The sequence below is a fragment of the Molossus molossus genome, unplaced genomic scaffold (genome assembly GCF_014108415.1).
Source record: "Molossus molossus isolate mMolMol1 unplaced genomic scaffold, mMolMol1.p scaffold_m16_p_7, whole genome shotgun sequence".
NCBI classification, from domain to species: Eukaryota; Metazoa; Chordata; class Mammalia; order Chiroptera; family Molossidae; genus Molossus; species Molossus molossus.
In genome coordinates, this window is record NW_023425401.1 from 103,101,651 (window position 1) to 103,121,984 (window position 20,334).

At 46.3% G+C, this 20,334-nt stretch overlaps 1 protein-coding gene across 1 annotated transcript in view; it reads left to right on the plus strand.

The window, feature by feature from the left end:
* Positions 1–1,402: 1,402 nt before the first annotated feature.
* Positions 1,403–20,334, plus strand: part of MGAM (maltase-glucoamylase) — an 83,531-nt gene continuing 64,599 nt past the window's right edge. Inside the window, exons 1-3 of the mRNA XM_036246382.1 lie at positions 1,403–1,534; positions 16,410–16,542; positions 19,429–19,514. Of these exons, the coding sequence (XP_036102275.1) occupies positions 16,410–16,542; positions 19,429–19,514 (219 nt within the window). The 5' untranslated portion in view covers positions 1,403–1,534. The remainder of the gene's footprint in view (positions 1,535–16,409; positions 16,543–19,428; positions 19,515–20,334) is intronic.

Below are 20,334 nucleotides of genomic sequence, written 5' to 3' on the forward strand. Positions count from 1 at the left end.
CTCTTATTTCTGCTACTTTCCACATGTCTATTTCATTCTCTTTTGGGGAAACAAGCATTTTCACTAAAATTCTTTAATTCCTGCCTCTCAATACTGTGACGCGATCCCACCGACTTAGCGTCCAATGCAACACAATTCAGACTCTTTGTCCCAAATTCTAATTTCTGGGAGGGAGAATCCAGTTGGACTAGGCTGGAGAAACTGTCCAGTGCTGGTCCAGTCCTCTGTGACCAGTGGGTCAGGGTTACAGGAGTGGGCAGGTGTTCTCTGGGCATTGCAGAGGGGACCATGGTGGGGGTATGATGGGAAGCTCTAGTGTAAGAGTTGGGCTTAAGCCCGGCCGGTGTGGCTAACTGGTTGAGTGTCAACCCATGCAACAAGGGGTCACAGGCTCCATGCCCAGGTTGTGGGCCTGGTCCCAGTGGGGAGCATATAGGAGGTGGCCAATGTTTCTATCTCTTTCTCCCTCTCCCTTCCTATCTAAAATAAATAAAGAAAAAGTAAAAACATACACACACAAAACATTTTTTAAAACAAGAGTTGGGCTTAAAGAGTAGTAACCATCTGTGAGCTGAGGATGGTAGAATTTGATAACTGATAGGATCAGAAGGTTTCCACTTTGGGAGACATAGTGGAGGTATGTCTTTGAATTTCTTTTTTTTTTTTTTTTTTTTTTTTATCCTCACCCGAGGACATTTTTCGATATTTTGTTCAGAAAGAGTGAGAGGGAGAGAGAGAGAGAGAGAAACATCGATGTGAAAGCGACACATCGAGTGGTTGCCACCCACACGACCCAACCAGGGCTGGGGACAAACTGCAACCAAGGTACGTGCCCTTAGCGGGAACCGAACCCGGGTCTCTCCAGACCACAGGCCGATGCTCTAACCGCTGAGCCAAACCGGCCAGGGCAGTCTTTGAATTTCTTAATGAATAAGTAAATATTTCATCCGAAAAAGAAATTTTCTGGACTTACTGACTTCAGACTGCATGTGCATTGGGTTACTAGATTGAAATTAAATCAGTATAGGTTTGACTCTGTCGTTACCTTTAGCAAATCATTTTTCTCAGTCTCTGTTTCCTTGTTTATACACGGGGATTAAAAAAAACCTGCTCTGTCACATAGGGTTGTGATTAAAGAGCTGACGTAGATTAAGAAGCTCTGAAAACTGCAAGGTGTTCTATACATGCTGAGTTTTATTACTACCATGTGAATGCCAGGCAGTGCATTATCTCTAACAACTCTTTGGATTCCACCTGTGTGTCCACGTGTCTCTGTCCGTGGTGGGAAGAGGCAGGGAAAGATGGAAGGCAGTGTACAACTGCTGAGCCATAAATATTTCACAAGAGAAGGAAATGTTGTCATGATCAGTATAAGTAGTTTGGACTCCATCCTTCCTCTGGACAGTTCTGGGCAGAGAAATTGCTTCTGCCCCAAAAAACTCCCTTTCTCCCTTTCCAGGTAGCCTCTGATGTGAAGGGCGTACATTTGGAACCAAAGAAGGAGAACCAACTTGGCTGCAATAAAAAGAAAGAGGTACAATGTGAAGTTTGTAGACTCTGGAGACTATTAGAGGTGATTTTGACAGGAAGGAGTATAGCTGGTGTGTGTGTGTGTGTGTGTGTGTGTGTGTGTGCATGTGTGTGTGGTGTGTTTGTGTGTGTGTGTGTGTGAGAGAGAGAGAGAGAGAGAGAGAGAGAGAGAGAGAGAGAGAAGAGAGAGATGAGAGAGATGGAGAGAGGGAGAAAGCTAAAGAGCCATGTAGAACTAAGTGATGGGCTAGGCCTGGCTTTCCTCCAATGGCCGGTGGAATAGGTTCAAGGGTAAGGAGAACTGATACTCTCTGCTTATCTATCAGTTGTCCATGGATGAAAGAGACTACCTTCTCCAGCCCAAGCTAGTGAGGCTGTTTTTGGGAGTTGATGAACTGGAGAAAGACTTGTTAACAGAAGTTAAGCTAATGACGTTGCATACTGGATTTCGTTTGACGTTGGCAAAAGGCAGGTTGGGAAAGGACTGGGAAACTGACTGTGATGAGCAGATGATCATTTCTAATACGCAGAGGAAGCAGCTAGCTCCAGGAAATGTTTGTGACTGCCCAGGGCCTGTAGCACGTGCCCAGAGGCCTTGATGGCGATGTTCAGGCGAGTGTGATTTCAAACCCCAGGCGCTGTTTCACAACACCACATGGGGCACTACTAACTCACCTTCTGGAAATCTGGCAGCAAAACACTCTGCAAGAAATGCTTTATCTTGATTTCAATGTTCAAGTCAGCTGTTTCAGGTTAATAGACTTCTAGGGATACTTTCAGAGTCGTCACACCCACTCACAGACAGATGGGTGTCTTATTTTTTTCTAAGGATTTTATTCAGTGCCAGGAGAAATAACACAGACTGTCCCTTCTTGGCCCACTTAGGCAGAATAGGCTCCTCAACTGGTCCGACTTTGGGAGAGTTGGGGAACCTCCCTCCAGCCAGCAGGCACTTAAATATCTGGCACTCTTCTGAGCACTGGGGTAATCCACCTATGAAACAGAACAGTATCTTCTGGAATGCACTATCCTTCCAGTAGTTCAGAAAAGGAGAAACATCAACACGAACTGAGTGGAGACATGTCATGACAGAGCGAGTCTTCAACTTGGCTTTGTACTAGGAAAGGGGTTTGCCTAGGAAGACGGGGGACAAGGGGTCAAGGGTGCCCTTCAGCCAATCTGTAGGAGCAGCCATGAACCGGGTTGACTGATGACTAGTGAAAAAAATATTGGAATAGTAGAGTCAAGAATGATACAGAGGGCCTTAAAGAGAGAAAGAAGAGCGTGAGCTTGACCCTGAAGAATAGACCAGGGCTATTTTGGGTCTTCGAGCAGGAGGCCAAATAAAGTGTTGCTTAGAGAAGGTTGGCACAGGGAGGGATGGGTGTCCTCACTCGGTGTTGGCAATGGATTTGCTGGTCTTTGGGCTTCAGGGAAGACCTGTGGCGGATCTCAGGGAATGGAGTTCCATTCGTTTGTGTCACTCCTGATACACACATGTTCTGTTTGGACGGTAGGGAGGGAGAAGTCAGATTCTGATGGAAGACTCAAAGAGAGAGTTACTCTAGCATGTGAAGTCCTCCCCAGAGCACTCAGAAGTCTCTTCCATGCTCACAGCAGGGTGGGCAGTTTCTATCTCCCGTGGATCCCGTTGTTAGGAAGTCTTCCTGTAACAGGTCAGAATCGCCACAATGTAACTCTGCTTTTCCAGTGGAGTCACTGACTTGCCCACACCCGTTTTACCGGGCGGCATCTTTCTGCTGCAGTTTCTAAAACAGGTTCTGATCTTCCTCGCCTCCGTGCTTTGCTTATGCTGATCCCTTGGCCCACAATGTCTTTCCTGCCCTCCTTCCTTTCTCATTCCCATTGATCTTTGCCTTGCTTTCCTGTCCCTCCCCATCGTGAATGGTCTTTTTCCAGTGGCATTTGTCAGCTCTGTCTTTCTGTGGGATCACGGCCATCTGAGGTCTTACGTTCTGTTGGCTGTGGGGAGCGAGGTATTACTCACACTGGTCTTTGTGTTCAAGTTCAAGCTTGACCAGACCGCCCGGGGTTCGCATGCTGGTTTCACCTCTTATTAATCATGTCACCTTGGGAGACGTTCTCTTTGTGCTTCGAGTTTCTCACCTGCAAAAGTGGGATGGAAACAGTCACTACCCGCTAGTGTGGCAATGCGGAAATGAAATCGTGTGTGTGAATCCCTTAACAGAATGCGCAGGCCACGGTAAGCATTTCAGAAATGTAGCTCTTATTGCTATTCCTCTTTATGCAGGACACATGTTGTAACTAGATGTTGACCTGGCTTATGTTTGGAAGTGGTTATTGTTGTTTTTCAGGGGCTAGAAGCAGAGGGGCAGCCCAGGAGTTGATGCATGATCCAGACCTGGGGTCAGGAAGGTCTGAGTGAGGAAGGGGGAGGGCAGATTCCGTCATCACACGGCTGATTCTCACATTTGCCCAGCCTGCAAGGCTCCCAGACACATGTGTTTTCCTGGCATCCTCCTGCCCAGGTCTGGCCGTGTCTCCAGGACAGCAAACTGCTCTGGGCACTGCACACCTTGCTCTTTGGTCGGGCTGGAATCACCTCTCCCTTTAAACCCAGGGGCCAAATGTTTAACTGCTGGAGCCAGGCCAGGTCACAGGTGTCAGCAGGCAGCCCAGGGCCTTGCACAGGGGAGGTGCTTGAGGGCTTTTCTTTTTGAGGCATTAATAGGTACCCACTGGCAGAAGAGTTCTGATTTAGGAGAGAACAAGAGACTGGCATAGCTGAAGTTTCCTCGGGCTGGGGGTCCAGGGACTGGGCTCCAGTCACAGCCGTGGCAGATGTATAATGATAATTATTATTATAACTGACACGGAGTAGTTGCTATGGGATGCTAAGTCTTTCACTGGCATTATTCTGTTTAATCTTTGCAGTGTAACTGGATAGGTGACTACTTTTATCTTCATGTACGTAAGGAAACTGCGGCTTACTTGGCTATGCTTCCCCAGCAGGTTAGCAGAGCTGGCCTTTGAATTCAGGTCCACTTGACTTGAGGCTGAGACCTCTCAGTTGTGACACCCATGAGAACCTCACAGAACACCCGGGGACAGGCTTCCCCCTCTGTAAAAGGAGGGGCTATACTTGATGAGTTTGGGGTAATACGAAATGGTACCCCCCGCATGTGCTTAGCTGCTGAGTGGGCCTCTCTGTCACCCTGCACCAGGCTGCCAAAGGGTTTCCAGGTGCAGCGAATCTGATAGGCACCTCAGCCGAGGCAAGGAAAAAAGACAGCTATTTTGAAACGTTTTCAAAACGATTTCCTTCAAACACAAATCAGGTGATTGTATGACTAAGTGTCAGTGGGTTCCTGGGAGGTTAGGGGGTCCCTGAGAGAGAGGGGGGCTCTTCTGGGATGCCAGGATCATTTATGTTTTCTCTTCCTCATCTGTTTGCACACTGAGTCAGCCTGTGTTCCTTTACCAGGCCCGTGGAGTGTCCTCCTGCTGAATTACATTCAGTGCCCAGAGCACTTGAGGTAGTCAGGTGGCAACAACTCACTCCAAGCCCTCAAGGATGGTTTCCCAGGGGCGGGCCATAATTACTAATTAACAAGTAAATCTGATCCCAAGAAGGAAAGCTGGGCAGTCATTTGCCGCTGAAATCCACTAACTGAACACAGTACCCAGTTACCAGGGCGGAGGCTACCGTTTGCGGACTGTGCGCCTCTGCTGTTATTGCCTGGTCGTCCTTCAGAGAGAGCGGGAGTGGTGGGCAGTGATGAGGTATGTTTGCAAACCGTGCTCACTGTGTGTGCAAATGTGTGTGCAAGTGTGTGCAAGTGTGTGCGCACTCGCGCTGATCTTTAGTCCACATGTCCTTGTTAATTTGCTAAACACAGACAAAAATAAACACCAAGTCATAAAATTACACACACACACACACACACACACACACACACGTAAAACAAAATTCAACTCACTCATCTCTTTTCTTGCAGGGTGTATGTGTGCACGTGTGTGTGCTCACTTGTATGTGTGTGTTGCTCTGGACCAAGGCTGGAGCTACAGGCCCTGTTTTAGCTAACTGTGTGGTGTGTGTGTGTATTTGTGTGTGGTGTGGGAAAAGGTTTAATATTCGGGGCTGGCAGCTGGTAGAAACTCCTCCTGATCGGGAAGATGAGGTGGGGGAAGTGAGGGAAAACAGTAAAACTGTGAGCGTTCTATAGATTAGAGCATTTGGGGACGTTCCTTAGAAAAGGATGCCGAGTTGTGATTGAGGAGTGGGAATGAGAGAAGTCATCATAGCCAGGAAGGTGAGAAATCGATACGATTCCTGTGACTTTTGTGCCTTTATTGATCAAATAAAGGGTTCCTCTAGGAAGAGCCGGAGGGCGTGCGTGTGAAGCTGGGATGTGCGCCCTCGCGGTGTGCGGTGCGCCGTGGGGAACGTGACGATTTCACGTGGAAGGAGGTGTGACGGGGAAGGGCAGTGTCTGGACTGGTAGGTGCATAAAGTAGAACAGCAGCTGAGGGGAAGGGGGGAGGCAACCGGTTATTGCTGGTCCCTCTCTGATAAAACTGAACGTTAGTTGTCAGAGTCTAGCTAGACATGTGGGCACTTTGAAATGGCCACTGAGGTGGGAAGGAAGAGTTACGCTTGGGGAAAGGGAGAGAGGCCAAGGTCAAAGGCATGGGATTCACTAGAATAGGCTCCCAGGGGGGTTGCTGATATAGGATCTGAACCAAAGGGACCTCCTGGTCTCCAAACTTTCTGGTGTCTGGGTCAGTAAGTGTGTGTGTGTGTGTGTGTGTGTGTGTGTGTGGTGGTCAGGGAGGGAGGGAGAGGGCGGGGCCTTCGGTTGGTTGTGCTGGGTCAGGCCAAGGTGCTATCAGATACCCAGTGAGACGGAAGGGCATTCTGTCCTGTACTTTGAAGACAGCTCATCATTACTTCACTCACACTCAAACACAAGATGCCAGTGGTTTTTCTTGTTTTCTTGTTTTTTTTTTTACTGGCATTCTCTCACAAATGACATTTGATGATCTCATAAAGGAACTTGACAAATTGCTCCATGAGCATGGACTACTAATGTGTAGGTAGACTTAGAAAAATAAACTTTTCATTTAAAATGGGCTCAGCGGGTCACCACTGAATGGGATGATGAAGCTAAACCTTTGCTCACCCTGGTGCTGGGGTCACACTAGGTCACAGCTGTCTTCAAGAGAGGATTCCCTTTGTGGCACAGGTGGAGAAACTGAGGCCCAGAGGGCAAACGCTGTTTTTCCAAGGTCACACAGCTGCGTATGATCAGATCTGGCTTTCAGATCTCTGCACTTTGGATGTGACCAGACTTGGAAAAAGAAGGTTTTTAGGTACTTGTTCCTTTCCTGTCCTCTAAGTAGCTGGAGACAACAGACCAACCTGGTGAATTCTGTCCCGGATTTTTGAGGACTAGCTACGACTTGCTGGGGGTCCTCTTTCCAAGTTATTCTCAGTCTCTGTAAAACGAACCTTCTCTTTTCAGATCTCTTGCCTTGTGTTATCAAAGGCTTTTTAAAAGAAAGGGTTAACTCATTGTTTGTGAATCAGATCATGTATAATTCAGAATAGACGAAAGTAGATTATCCAGTTTCTCCAAATGAATTTTGATGGTCATTTCAAGAATCTGGGCCCCCACCCGGGTTATCTATCTACTTTGCCTAAATAGTTCTAAGAAATAGTACCAGGAAAATGAGCCTTGACAATTATCCATGTAACCGTTCTAATACAAGAGGAAAAAATTACTGTGAGAGTCTGCGCAGTTCATGTACAATAATAATTTGCACTTTTCCAGTTAGATTTTCCCTCACAGCCTCGTTAAAGTTGCAACCCTCGTCCACATCTCTCCTCACCCCCACTTCATATTTCTTCATTGCATTTATCATGATCTAACCTATTATATAGTTATTAGGTTTTTTGTCTCTTTTGTGTACCCACAAGAGCACAATAATTTTTCTCTGTTTTTTTTTTGTTGTTGTTGTATAACCAGTTTCTGGAAGAATGCTTGACACATTGTAGAAGCTTAATAAATAATAGATGAGTGAATAAATAAACTGCAGTGAGCTCTCCCACTCCTCCGAAGACATAGCATTGATTACCTGTTGGGTATGTGGTGATAAGCAGCTCATTCTCCTTGGTCTTGCAGAGAATTTAAAACAGGGCTGTGGCCAGACCCTGCAAATCCACTTCTAAACCTCCCAGGTACAACAGAAACTAAAATGTTGCAGAATTTTTATTTCCTTCTCTTTCCATAAGCCTTCTCTCTCCATCGTTCTCTTTGGGAGGATATAAGCATCTCCCTATTCTGCCTCCTCTTAATGGAAACCTTCATTACTTATGAATATATAGATTTCCTGCGTGCATCACATGGTGGGAGTTGGCTTTGGATTCAGATTGCTTGGTTTGAAGCCTGGTTCTGGGGCCTGGACACAGTCAGTCTTAGCCTCGATCAGGCTCAGTTAACTTATTTGTAACGCAGGGAGAACAGCATTCCTGACTTGTAAGGTGGTTGTGAGGATGAAATGAAATAATGTGTGCAAGTGCTTAGCCTAGTACCACACACATTTATGTACTTGGCAAACGACCCAGACATTATTTGATAAAAGTCCCACCTCCTGAAAACCTTGGCTGGTATACAATGTGGGTCGTTATAGCATAGAGTAACGGTTAGAAGTCCTGGCTGTGGAGTCACAGGGCCCATGTTCAGGTTGTGACTTTGTTTCTTATCAGCTATGTGACATCAGACAGGTGATTTGACCTTGCTGAAGCTTAATTCCCTCCTTTGAAGTCACCGCTAGTGGCAGTAACTAGCTTGGGTTATTTTGAGGATTGTATGCGACAAATTCCAAAACCCCTTAGCGTAGTCACTCAATCATCATGAGCTATTATTGTCATTGTCATTAAATTTGCACAATTTGTGTTTGTCATAGGAAATAGATATTCACAGATTGATGACAATTAAAGCCAGCTATTTAAATTACTTCCTATCTATTTAAATTACTTCCTATCTACTTCCTATCAAATTACTTTTTAACATTTTGCCATTTTTCTTGATCTTGATTTTTCCTAAATTGCATTCCTGTAATTTGGGGAGGAAGGTCAATCAGAAGAGGTGATGAGGGCTTTCCCTGCCCCCAAGGCTAAGGAAATGTTTCTCTTCTATAGCTAGAAAGTAATTACTATTGCACCACAGAGCAGGTGACTACATTTGAAAATATGATACAAAAGGACTTCAGATACTTTTTAAATGATATATTATTCAAAAGTCATGGTTACCTTTGTGTGCTTATTATCTATTGCTGAGTAACAAATTACCCCACAATGTAACAGCTTAAAACAATAAACATTTATTATCTCCCAGTTTCTATGGCTTAAGAATACAGCTTAGGCAGGTGGTTCTGACCCAGGTCTCTTATGAGGTTGCAGCCTCTTGAAGGGAGAAGTAGCAAAGAATTTGTGGACTTTTACATTTTTAAACCACCATATCATGATTTTGAATAATATCAACATTTAGGTTATTGCACGTTTTATTCAGTCCTCTCCCTGTGGATATTAACACTCTTTAATTTTTTGCTGTTACATGTCATGCTACAATATACACCTTTATCTGTACATACATTGCTCCCCACATGTGCAGACATGTTAATGGGCTGAATTTCTGTAAATGGAATTTCAGATTGTGGGTGGAAGAAATTTTAATAGTTTTTGCCAAATCTTCATTGAGCAGATGGTGTTTATAGTTTGACTAGCAATGTGTGTATGTCTTTTCTTCATAGTGTCTAACAGTGTGTTAAACACAAGGATATGTTTTAAGTAATCTGTCTCACAGCTGTTAGCAACCACCAAAGACAAAAAGACATGGTCACTTTTATGGGTATTATGATAACTCTTTTCTTTTGCAGTGAATATCAAATCACTCTTTACCTCATGACTTAATTTACTTATACTAGGCATGGACAATTATTATTCTTTATGGAATTTTCCATGCAAGATTAATATTATGGGACATCTTATATGAAGGTGAGGTATCGCCCAACCAGTGTGGCTCACTGGTTGAGTGTTGACCCATGCACCAAGAGGTCATCAGTTGAATTCCCAGTGAGGGCACATGTCCAGGTTGTGTGTCCAATCCCGGGGTGAGGGGGGGCATGCAGGAGGCGGCCAATCAATGTTCTCTCTCATCGATGTCTCTCTCTCTCTCTCTCCCTCTCCTTTCCTCTTTAAAATCAATAAAGAAAAAAAAAAGGTGAGGTATTGAGGACAGGGCAGGTAAGAAAGACTACAGTTGGGTAATATATTTTAGAAAAAACAAGGCAATTCTTACTGTTGAGAAAGGCACAGTCTCATTTCCTCTACAGTAAGAGGGCATTACATTGACAAACAGCAACTTCTCATCCAGAGTATGAGAAACAAATGCCCTTGTCATTACTCCTTGGACAAAGGACTGAGGCAGGTTGAGGAAACGGTGGGAGCTGTGTGAGGACACACGGCTTGGGTGGAGAACGAGGCTGCAAGGAAACATCCAACAGTAAGGTTGAGCTGAGGACTTGGGATCCCCGAGCTGGGGAGCTTCGAATTAAGGCCTGAGGGAGGAAGGCAGAAGATGTGTGTTTTGAGTGAAGACCGTGTAGTTCACAGGGAGCCTGGGAGAGGGCTCAGAGGATAGGTTGGTGGAGAAAGTGGACTTTGAATGGGCAAGACTTCCAAGCTTTCCGAGTCTCAGATAACATGTCAGTTACCTGGCACGTGGAGTCGTGAAGCACTTAGCAGATAGGAGTGCTCGTATCGGGACAGGTTCATAAGGACAGCAGCCAGGAGCACACACCTGCCCTTCGGAAAGCGCTCAATGGGGTGCAACACCACAGTCCCCGAACCTGGGGCTGCCTGCTTCTTAGGGACATGCTGCTGCTTCCCCAGCACCCCCTGTCTTCTCCCTGGCAAATAACAACACAATGGCATGCGATGCTTTCTCATGTAAAGTGATTTTATTTGATTCTCACAATCAAGTGCCAATAGGTAATAACAGGAGATATCATCAGCTCCATTTTCATGGGTAAGAAAACGGAAACTCTAGTGTATTCAGGAAATTCTCTTGGCTACACCGCAGCAGGAAATGGGAGGGCTCGAGTCTTCTCAGGCTGTACTTAGCATGTTCGCTGTTTTGGGAAGGAGAACATGGGACCATGATGAAGAAGGACAACAGTAATGAAAGGGTTAGCACAGGAATCCTGTGGCATGGGGGAGTAAAGAAACAAGTGATGTGTGTGATCCACTCAGAAATGACGGGAAAAGCTGGTATGGATTCTATGGATCTTCTAGTTCAATGTCTTTATTAAAAAATTTTTTTCTTTCATTGATTTTAGAGAGAGAGGAAGGGAGAGGGAGAGAGAGATAGAAACATCGATGAGAGAGAACACTGATTGGCCGCCTCCTGCATGCCCCCCACTGGGGATCGGGCCCACAACCTGGGCATGTGCCCTGACCGAGAATCGAACCGGTGACCTCTTGGTGCATGGGTCAATGCTCACCACTGAGCAACACCCATCTCTTTCTTTTGTAAAGGAGGAAACAAAGAACCAGAAGCCTTAAGTACCTTTCTCAACGTCATCTGGCTAGTTACTATCAGAATGAGGAATTAGATTCAGGTCTTCTGAATCTCAAGGAAGAGTCCTCTCTACCATACATTGTTTTCACTGTGGGGAACCACAGGACCAGACTCGAAGCTCGCTTGAGGCAGGTACATCGGTTTATCCTCTCAAATACCGTCATGGTGTGCTATAATTAGGAAGTATGCAGGTATTTTGTAAACGTTTAATCGGGGAATAAAATAGTATTGGTCAGTAAATATTGAGATACTGCTTGTGAGTACTTAGGAAGAAAATAAAGAGGAGTAAGCAGGCATAATTCTTATATCCCAGCAACTCCCAACTTTGAGAGAGAAGAAGGGTGTTGTAAACCTAAGGAAGTAGACACACCAATGGGGGAAAAGCCTTAGGAAACGTATTCTGGGTCACAAAGGAGTTGGGAGTAGAGAAGGCGCATTGAAATACTGGAGGTGCTGGGAGGGGTGCTTTGATGGGGTGGGAAACTGTCACAAATTTTCCCACTACTCCCTCCAAATATGTCATTTTATTTTTCCTTATCACTGTCTCCTACTTCATATTCGTCTCTTATTTCATTGCCCTCAACTTACACCGGCCACTCGCCACCCCACCAGTAGGCTAATGTCCTATAACATTATTAACTGAACCAATGAACTCAAGATTTCCAAAGTGATTCTCAGACAGGAGTGGAGGGGAATTGAGGATGAAAGTCACCTGCAGAACTTTTCAAACCTCTACAGAAGGGTTCAAGATGGTAGAGTGATCCCAGGATTTTACTTTCCTCCTTTCCAGATGTCCACATTGACATTCTTATAAAGATGTAGCAACAGAAATGCGTCTGCAACCAAAGGGGAAAAGGAGGGCAGACAGGGCCACTGTGCTGGCTGTGTGACAGCAGAGATGTGTGAGCTCACAGTCAGTCTGGGGAAGAGGGTGTCTGGTGGAACGGGGGGGAGGGGCAGTTCTGCCCAGAGAGACCCCCCCTGAGCTCGAGCAGGAGAGTGTGGAGAGCAGAGGGATGGGGCAGTGTTCAGCGCTGGCTGGGTTTATGAAGAGGCTGTGAAGAGTTGTTTTCCAGAAAGTACCTTTATCAGTGTATAGTCGAGTTATAAAGACTATGGTTTCCAACTGCTTCTTGTATGTTACCACTCACATGAAACTCTTACCCGTATGAGCAATAGTTGCAAAGACCTTATGGCAGCGGTTCTCAACCTGTGGGTCGCGACACCTTTTGGGGTCAAATGACCCTTTCACAGGGGTCACCTAAGACATAACAGTAGCAAAATTACAGTTATGAAGTGGCAACAACAATAATTTTATGGTTGGGGGTCACCACAACACGAGGAACTGTATTACAGGGTCGCGGCGTCAGGGAGGTTGAGAACCGCTGCCGGATGGAGAGGCGGTGGCTGTGTGTTCTGAAGAAAACCTCCCTGCGGAGACCACGGACCTCTCCTTGGTACTTCAAAATGATTGAGCGAAAGAAACCTTGACTTGGACCCTTTTGTAAAATAAACAGTGACCCTCTAATGCACATTATTTTACAAATCCAAATGTTCCTTTTCCTTCTCTTTTGCTTGCACTCCCACGGCTACTGGTGGGGGTCCAGGGATGAAACCCCGCCACCCCTCTGGGGAAAGAAGGATGAAAGCCCCCCAGTGTCTACAGGACACGCAAGACTCCGTGGAGGTGTTTCCACTCAGCTTTGCTCCAAAATGCTCACCTAGAGCGCGAGCCGGGAGGCATTCAGTGACGTTGTCCCCAGCACTCGTCACATCGTGGCACGGAGGAGATGACAGTGGCATCGTTAGGTTATTGGAAGGGTCTGGCCTTCCAGACGAGATGACTCTCAGCAGAAGGAGGCGCTGGACGTTGTGCCTCTCTCCAGCCCCCAGCTGCCCACGGAGCCAGGAAAGCAGTGTCCAGGCCCTCGGGCTGAGAGGGGTCATTGTGGGAAGTGGGACCCTCTGTCTCACTGCCCTTTAGTAGCTTAAAAGTCAGTTACAAATGCAGACAGAGATGGAGAGCGTGGGGGACGGAGAGGGAGGGAGGCCTGAACTGAAGGAACATGATCCTGAGAAGTGGAGATGTGGGTGGGAAGGGTGTGCTTGGTGCCGTGGCGGGAAGAAGGGTGTGCCCGGCGCCATGGCGGGGTGGGAGGGGGGTTGGGGGGAGGGTGTGCCCGGTGCTGTGGCGGGCGGGAGGGTGTGCTTGGTGCCGTGGTGGGGAGGGTGCCTTTGGAGCAGAGACCGGGCGTGGATTTCAGCGCCACTCTCTCTGGGACGGCTGACAGGTTTGATCCTCCTCTCTGTTCCCTGTTGTGAAGTGAAGAGGAATAATACCTGATTTTCAGCTTTATAAAGATGACTAGGAATGCCGGGAAAATACCTGAGCTATAGAAACCAGAATCATTTAGCTGCAACGATTATGAAGAGCTAGACTGTAGAGGACGCCATTCGGCATCACAAGGAATGAAGCCATGCCGAGCATGCGAGGCCTCCAGACCGACAGCCCCGTCCGTCTAGACAACCCTTCCACGCCACTCTTCTCTCCCTTTCCTTTCCTTCGTGCATTTCTTCATGCCTGATTCTACAGACAGCTTAAGGGGATACAGCTGGTGAGGCCCATGAACCTCATTTTAGAGACCATTCCATCACACCACCCAACTTGACAATGGATTTTTTTATTCTGGACAAGATCTTCTCTGGCCCTAGGAGAACTTTCTCCCTCCATTCGATCCATGTATTGATTGTGGCCTGTCCCTGTCGAGGGACACCTTTCTGCACCGTGATGTGCTCTGCATAGTCTCATGCTTTTGGATGCGCGGTGGAAAGATGAGCCTGGCTGTTCTTCCGTCTCAGTGGGGTATTGCCGTCCTGGATAAGTGGGTTGCCCTGAGGTTCTCGAGTCCTAGCCGAGCCCATGGCACGAGATGCCACGCTTTCCCTTTCAGAGATAGCAAACGTTATCTCTAAACAGATGCTGTTGGAATTTGGCACAAGGGACCAAAGGATATGTTTTAGTTAATGTTTGAGAGAGAGAATACAGGATGTTGACCTGCAAAGGACAAGGTCTTTCAGGACTGATAGCAGTTGGCGCCGGCTGGTTCGCTCAGTGGTTAGAGCATTGGCTTGAAGACCAAGAGTCATGGATTTGATTCCAGTCAAGGGCACAAACCTCAGGTGCAGTTTGGTCTCTGGCCCTGGTTGGGTTCATGTGGGAGGCAACCAATTGATGTGTCCCTCTCACATTGATGTTTCTCTCTCTCTCTCCCTCACACTCTATCTGAAAATAAATGGATAAATATCCTCGGATGAGAGTTACAACAAAAAAGAATGACAGCAGTAGGGTCAGAGGAAGAAGGGCTAAAGGCAGTGACGTCAGTGCCACAGGTCAGTCTAGAATCAGAACTGTCCCTAATGAAGGACAACGGCCTGAAATGCAGGCACTGAGGGAGATTTCTGGAAAGGACTGCATGCGAGACATAATTCTCATTTGAACGTGGTCTGTGCCTTCCTGGTCAGAGACTAAGGGAGCCAGCACAGTGGCGCGGGTGACACCGCCAATCCCGGTGGCCCTGCTGCGATGGTCGTCATTTCTTCCTCTCCCCAGGTCCTGTGGCTGCATAGGTCATAACACTCAGGAACACTTAGGAATGTGGGACTTGATTCCATGATTTGAACATTTGCTGTGTTTCTGTGCCCTGTATCTAGACCGGTGATGTCAATACCCATCCCTCGGAGCAGTCCGGTGGACCTTGGGGCACAGGCTTCTCTGTAGCTTCCCATATCCCAGAGACACTGAATGAGTGTGTGTGACTGCCTAACCTTCCCATTAGTGAGAAGATACTTTGAAGTCCAATTCTTGGTGGATCTTGGAAGCATTGTAGAGGTGCTGTGGTTTGTTTGGCAGGAAGCTCTGAACCGGGCACCACGCATGCTGTTTCCAGGTCCATGGAGGGAGAATACCATCCATGGAGCCATGCCTCTGGGTCTATTTTGTTCGTCAGTGTATTTTGTTCATTAGATTTGTGGACACCATGCCTTAATATTTTTGCCTAATAAAGCATGTTTACTATAGCTTGCAAGCCTATAACAGGCTCACTGTTTCTGAAACATGGTTGCATATCAGAACCCTCTGTGGAGCTTAACAAATAGTCAGAGGTGCAGGCTTTGGAGATGCTGATTAAGTAGGTTGGGACAGTGGGAAGGTGACCCCGTTGTGATGGCTGCTGTCAGTACTTTCTCTGACAGATGTTCCACAGCTGAACATCTGATTTAAACTTCTTGACGACGTTTCTGACCCCTTGCTAAGATTCACAGTGAGTCTATAGGTAAATGTGTAATTTTTGTATGTTTTTTTACATTGAAAATCATCAAGGTCTCCTTGGGGACTCTACAGGTAGTCACAGGTCAAGGGGATGCATAAGGTCCCTTCTGGTCTAGGAGTCTAGGTTAAATTTCACTAGTGTTCATCTAAATTATGGTTTCTAAATCCTCTTCCCACTAAAAAGAACAAGGGCCCCTTGCCGTTGTTGGTTTGGGACTAGGAGCAGGAAACCACACTATGAGCCGAGGTTATGCCAGAAAGCAAGGGACCTATCCAAGGCTCCGGGAATCACCCTGAAGACACTCCCACTGGGTAAGGACAGGACAGTGTGAGCATAAGTAATGATAATAACATCAAAGGATTAGTATGGATAAAATATGTTTAATCTATGAATTCATAAAGACCCTGGACAAGTAATCTCACTGTTCCCCTTTAGAGAATGCGTGGAAATCAGCTCCTAATTTTGAAAACCAGTCAATAAAGGGTCAAACATTTATCTTACCTTTCCTATATGAATTGTACCTTTAGGAACCAAATAAGAGATGAGGGGGAATTTCTCCCTAGAGCAGCGGTTCTCAACCTGTGGGTCATAACCCTTTAGGGGTCGAATGACCCTTTCACAGGGGTCGCCTAAGACCATCGGAAAACACATATTGCCAATGGTCTTAGGAACCGAGACACCGCTCCTCTATCCGTCTCCAGGCGGGTCCGCCCACATGCAGATGCGCCCACAAACAACATGAGGAACTGTGTTAAAGGGTCACGGCCTTAGGAAGGTTGACAACCATTGCTCTAGAGGAATAGTCTCTCCAGTAAAGAATGGCAGAATGACAGCATCATCATTTCACAGCTCCTACTGAGATAACCTAACTGCTACCAGGAAAACACAAGTATTGGCAATGTAACATTGTTTCCTCCTTGTATAGATGGCCAGAAGGAAGCTGAAAGATTTTACTACGCTGGAGCTGATGCTCAGTGCTCTGTTGCTCATTATGTTCATCGTCATGATCCCCCTGTTCGTGCTTTCTGCCAGGGAGTCTTCGGGTCAAGGAGTCAAAGGTAACAAGGGCCCCTGGTGTTCTCCCTCTACATGTGGCTCCTGCCAGAGCAAAATCCTCATCAAAGGCAGGGAAGAGGGCTTCCTGTTGCTGCTGTGAGTGTTTGTGTGAGTGAGTGAGTGTGTTGGGGAACACCGAACCAAACTGTGGCAGCTCAGTGGGGGTTCATCACAGGCCTATGTTCTGACACATTCCTTTCTCAATCAGCACCATGCAAGATTCTACAACTGATGGAATATATTTGCCCAATTTCACTGGCGAATTCTAGTTTTGTTAACAATAATAATGAACAATACCCTTCTAGGGAAAGGCAGTCAAATAGCACAGAAGCATTGAAAGTAATTTAGGCCAAAGTTTGGTTTCTTAAAAAAAAAAATAACATGCCTGGCTGGTGTGGTTCAGTGGTTGAACATCAATCCATGCACCAAGAGGTTGCTGGTTCGATTCCCAGTCAGGGCACATGCCCAGGTTGTGGGCCTGATCCCCAATGGGGGGCATGCAGGAGGCGGCCAGTCGATGTTCTCTCATCATTGTTTCTCTTTCCCTTCCTCTCTCTCTAAAATCAATAAAGAAAAAAAAAAATAGTAACAACTACCAGTGTTATTTTATTAAAAGTTTATGGTAAAATACATGACTTTCTAACCACTTTGCTTTACACCTGAAACTAATACAGAATAATATTGAATATAGACTATAATTGGAAAAAACTTTTAAAATATTTTTTAAATATCTATTTTTTAAAGATTTTTTTTGTTAATCCTTACCCAAAGATATTTTGCCATTTATTTTTAGATAGAGTGGAAGGGAGGAAGCTGGGGGCGTGGAGGGGGAGAGAGAGAGAAAGAAACACATCGATGGAGAAAGACACATCGACTTGCTGCCTCCCACATGACCCCGATGGGGGCTAGGGATTGAACCTGCAACCCAGGTACATGCCCCCAACTGGGAATCAAACCTGTGAACCTTCAGTCGGTGGGCTGACATTCTGACTACTGAACGAAACCAGCCAGGGCTAAGGATTTTTTAAATTTATTTTTAGAGAGAGAGGAAATGAGAAGGGGGGGGGGGGGAAACATCAATGTGAGAGCAAAACATGGATCAGCTGCCTCCTGCACACCCCCTACTGGGGATCGAGCCCTAAACCTGGGCATGTGCCCTGACTGGGAATCGAACCAGCAACCTTTTAGTGCATGGGACAATGCCCAGTCAACTGAGCCACACTGATGAACTGTTTTATTCTAAAACAGAGGCTAGATTGTGCTGAGTCATCCATGATTTCTTACCCTTCAGTCAGTGAAGAATCAACCTGTGGCCAGAGGAAACCTTCTTGGCCCTTTGTCTCGTTCCCAGTCCTGGCAATGTCTACTTTCATGGGAAGTTAGGTTAACTAACTCAAAGTTTGTTCATTCCTTAAAATTCAGTGATTTGGAAGCTGGAACTCAAGGCCTTATGCAGAAACTGGCACAAACACAGAGTTCTTTCAATCCAGCACTTTGAATTGGAAACGCTAATGAAAAAATGAACTAAAAGCCTCATTGTTTTAACTCAATGTCGTTATTAATTTACTTGGGTGTCTTAAAGAAATTTCACTTCCTCATATTTGAATGCATTAAATATTCCTTTTTATTTTATTTTTTTCATTGTGGTTTTATTTTTTATTTTTATCTTTATTGTTGAAAGTATTACAGATGTCCCCCCTTTCCTCCCCATTTACCCCCTCCTCTCTGCTCCCACCCCCCTCCTGCTTTCCCCCAAATTGTCTGTGTCCATTGGTTATGTATATATGCATAGAAGTTCTTTGGTTTATCTCTTCCCAAACCCCCCAACCCCCTTCCCTCTTAAATTCTACTAATTTTATTTTATTAAAAAAATTTTTTTTATTAATTTATTTTTGTTACAGATGTTTCTCCTTTTCCCCCCATTGACACCCTCCTCCTGATCCTGTCCCCCCTCCCCCATCCCATTCCCAGATTGTTGTCTATGTCTATTGGTTATGCATACATGCGTCTAAGTTCTGTGGTTTATCTCTTCCCTCCCCCCTAATCCCCTCTTCTGAGGTTTGTCAGTCTATACCCTACTTTTTCCTAATTTTAAAGTCTGAATCAAAGCCCTTGGGTTGATTCTAGCCCCCAGTTTCTAGATCTGTGGGCTCCCTTTACATTTTATGCCAAATGAGACTTGCTGTTGATGTCAGATGGCCGCCACTCAGAAGTGTGCCTGGTTCTGCGGTCTGGCACTCAGAGGGGTTGCCTGTGGACTGATCAAGCAAAACCGAGGTTGCTGTGATCAGAGGGGTGCCATTCAAGACTGCAGTGCATACTGCATGTGCTCTGTGTGCAAGCCTATGCTGATCCCGCCGCTGGGGCAGAAGGAAGGACCGGAGCAGAGTCGGCAGACTTTTCTGTGAAGGGCCAGGGGCTGAGCCCTCTCCACTCTGTGAGCCCTGTGGTCTTTGTCCTAATGACTGCCTTCTGCCATTGTGGTACAAGCGCAGAGATAGGCAATACATAAAAAACTGGCGCAGCTGAGTTCCAGTCAGCTTTATGTAATAATCAGGCTGTCCTGATTTGGCCGACAGGCCATAGTTGACCGACCCCTGGATTAGAAAAGGAAGACTTGTTCCTGCCTTGGTGAGCTTCCGACCGAACGGCGAGTCAGACTCCTTGTTCTTACAGCTCTGCCTGGTAGGGGAGGGCTCGGTGGCAGGAGGAGGTGACCGGTGCAGGTGTGCACGGTGGTCAGTGCATTTCAAGGACATCAGGGTGAAGCCCAAGCAGCAGTGGGGTTCATATACTCGGAGGCACTGGGAACTACGGGGATATCGAATGCCTGTGATATTAAGTATGCTTCATGTTGATTTTATATTTTGCTTTTGGGGTAATCCCAGGTCCTGGGACTCCGGATCCTGCTGAGTGCCCAGTGGTCAATGAATCGGAGCGGATAAACTGCATCCCGGACCAGTCGCCCACAAAGGTTTGACTTCTGGGTTCCATTTTCCTTGAGGAGTTTATGCTGTTGAAGAGTTTGTTGTTTGCTTTCGTGTTTCCTGTTTATCACTCCCAGAGGGTGGTTTGCCTGAGCTCTTGGTGGCTTTGAATGAATCCGGTATCTGTGCTTGCACGTTAGCCCAGCTCTGGGAGAGGCAAGTGCTGGCAGATGCTTTTGGGTTGACAGATTCAGCAAATAAAAATGCAGGCTGGCCCAGCTGGTGTGGCTCAGTGGTTTAGCACCAACCCATGCACCAAGAGGTTGCCGGTTCGAATCCTGGTCAGGCTACATGCCTGGGTGTGGGCTTGATCCCCAGTAGGGGGCATGCAGGAGGCAGCCAATTGGTATTCTCTCTCATCAATGTTTCTGTCTCTCTCTACCTCTCCCTTCCTCTCTTTCTAAACATCAATAAAGAAAAAAGAAAGAGTGCATGCTGCCCAGTCAAATTCAAATTTTGGAGAAACAGTAAATAATATCTTAGTGTAAGTATGCCCTACATCAGACCCGCGACTTACTGATGCCATCATTTTGGACTTTTATCCCACAAAACTCCCTGGTTACTAGTCCTCTCTGACTCTGTCACTGCCTCCGTTTCTTGTCCTCTCTCTGCCGGTCTCTCTCCTCCCACAATTCCAAAAGGTTATCTGGGATCTATAACAAGTCATACACACGCAGAAAACATTTAAAATGAGGACAACGTTTCAAGAACTGTGCTTTGAGAGAAGCAGGTAACAGCAGGTTAAGACAGTGCGGGCATCTGGGTGCTTGAGTCAGCGTTTCTCCATCAGTTCAAGTCCAGCTGAAT